The sequence below is a fragment of the Papilio xuthus genome, unplaced genomic scaffold (genome assembly GCF_000836235.2).
Source record: "Papilio xuthus unplaced genomic scaffold, Pxut_1.1 DF825946.1, whole genome shotgun sequence".
NCBI classification, from domain to species: Eukaryota; Metazoa; Arthropoda; class Insecta; order Lepidoptera; family Papilionidae; genus Papilio; species Papilio xuthus.
Window position 1 is genome coordinate 51,122 of NW_013532703.1, and position 1,161 is coordinate 52,282.

Below are 1,161 nucleotides of genomic sequence, written 5' to 3' on the forward strand. Positions count from 1 at the left end.
TGTAACGCCCCCCCCCCCTCCCACTCCCCCTAGCGGTGACTACGATATTAACCTTTTCGTGGCCAGAAGAAATCATCACAAACGTGTTCTGTGCGAGCGAGCGGTCACCAGAAATCGCTGAAGTAGCGAAGCGACCGTTGCCCATAGACATCCGCTTTTACAGATGCGCCGCCTACCTTTGATCGACGGAGGAGGGGGAGCACAGAAAGAGAATATTTTCCCTTCCTCTGCCTCCCCTCGCCTGGAAAATACACCTTCACTTCCCATCCTTTCCTTATAATAGAAAGGGTGGGAAATAATCAAGAATATGTAAAATGGAAAACATTAAATTTAAAATATTATTTTTAAATTTCGTTTTACATATTATATTTTAAATGTTACGAATTGTTTTGTCAAGAAGACAAGGTAGTTTTTAATCATATTTCTATAAAATAGCACGCGTTACATGAGGACCATCTCCTGTGTATGTACTGAATTTTGTTATCGAATAATTTAATATGAAATAATTTTATAATAATGTATACAGAGTTATAGCCAAAGACGATTATAAGTAAAAAAATATAATTATCATCTTCTACTGTAACGTAAATTTTTGTCAAGAATGAGTAAAAAGGAAAAGTAACTTGCTAAAGTATATTGCTGAATTCAGTCGATCCTTATCATTTGATACCCACATTGATGTGCTTTTAAAAAAGTGTCATTTGTAAAGTTTGCCATCTTTCCCATTAATCAAGAGCTATCACTCGATACCCATATTTAGGTGATAAAAAAGTTTCATTCGTCATTTTAGTTAGTCTAGAATAACACATAGGCTACTTATTCCGTTTTTTTTAATTCCGCGCGGACGGAGTCGCGGGCGACAGCTAATAAATAATAAATCATAAAATAAAATTCACACTCCATATATTTGTTAGCAACGACTCGGACACGACACATCAACTTTTCTAAAATAATACAATATAATATCTTACGCTTTAAACATATCAATGATGTACAAAAATAACGCGCCTTTTTTTTATTTTTTTTATAGTGGGTGCGGGAGGGGCGGCGTTTGTGGTGGGTGCGGGAGGTGTGGTGAGTGCGGAGGGTGCGGGAGGTGTGGTGGATGCGGGAGGTGTGGTGGGTGCGGGAGGTGTGGTGGGTGCGGGAGGTGTGGTGGGT

At 38.9% G+C, this 1,161-nt stretch overlaps 1 protein-coding gene across 1 annotated transcript in view; it reads left to right on the top strand.

Annotated features, from left to right (window-relative positions):
• The window catches only part of LOC106123779 (RAS oncogene family member RabX1), a 4,969-nt gene extending 3,891 nt beyond the window's left edge, over positions 1–1,078 (top strand). Inside the window, exon 4 of the mRNA XM_013320185.1 lies at positions 1,031–1,078. Coding sequence (XP_013175639.1) covers positions 1,031–1,078 — 48 coding nt within the window. The remainder of the gene's footprint in view (positions 1–1,030) is intronic.
• The last annotated feature ends 83 nt before the right edge of the window (positions 1,079–1,161 follow it).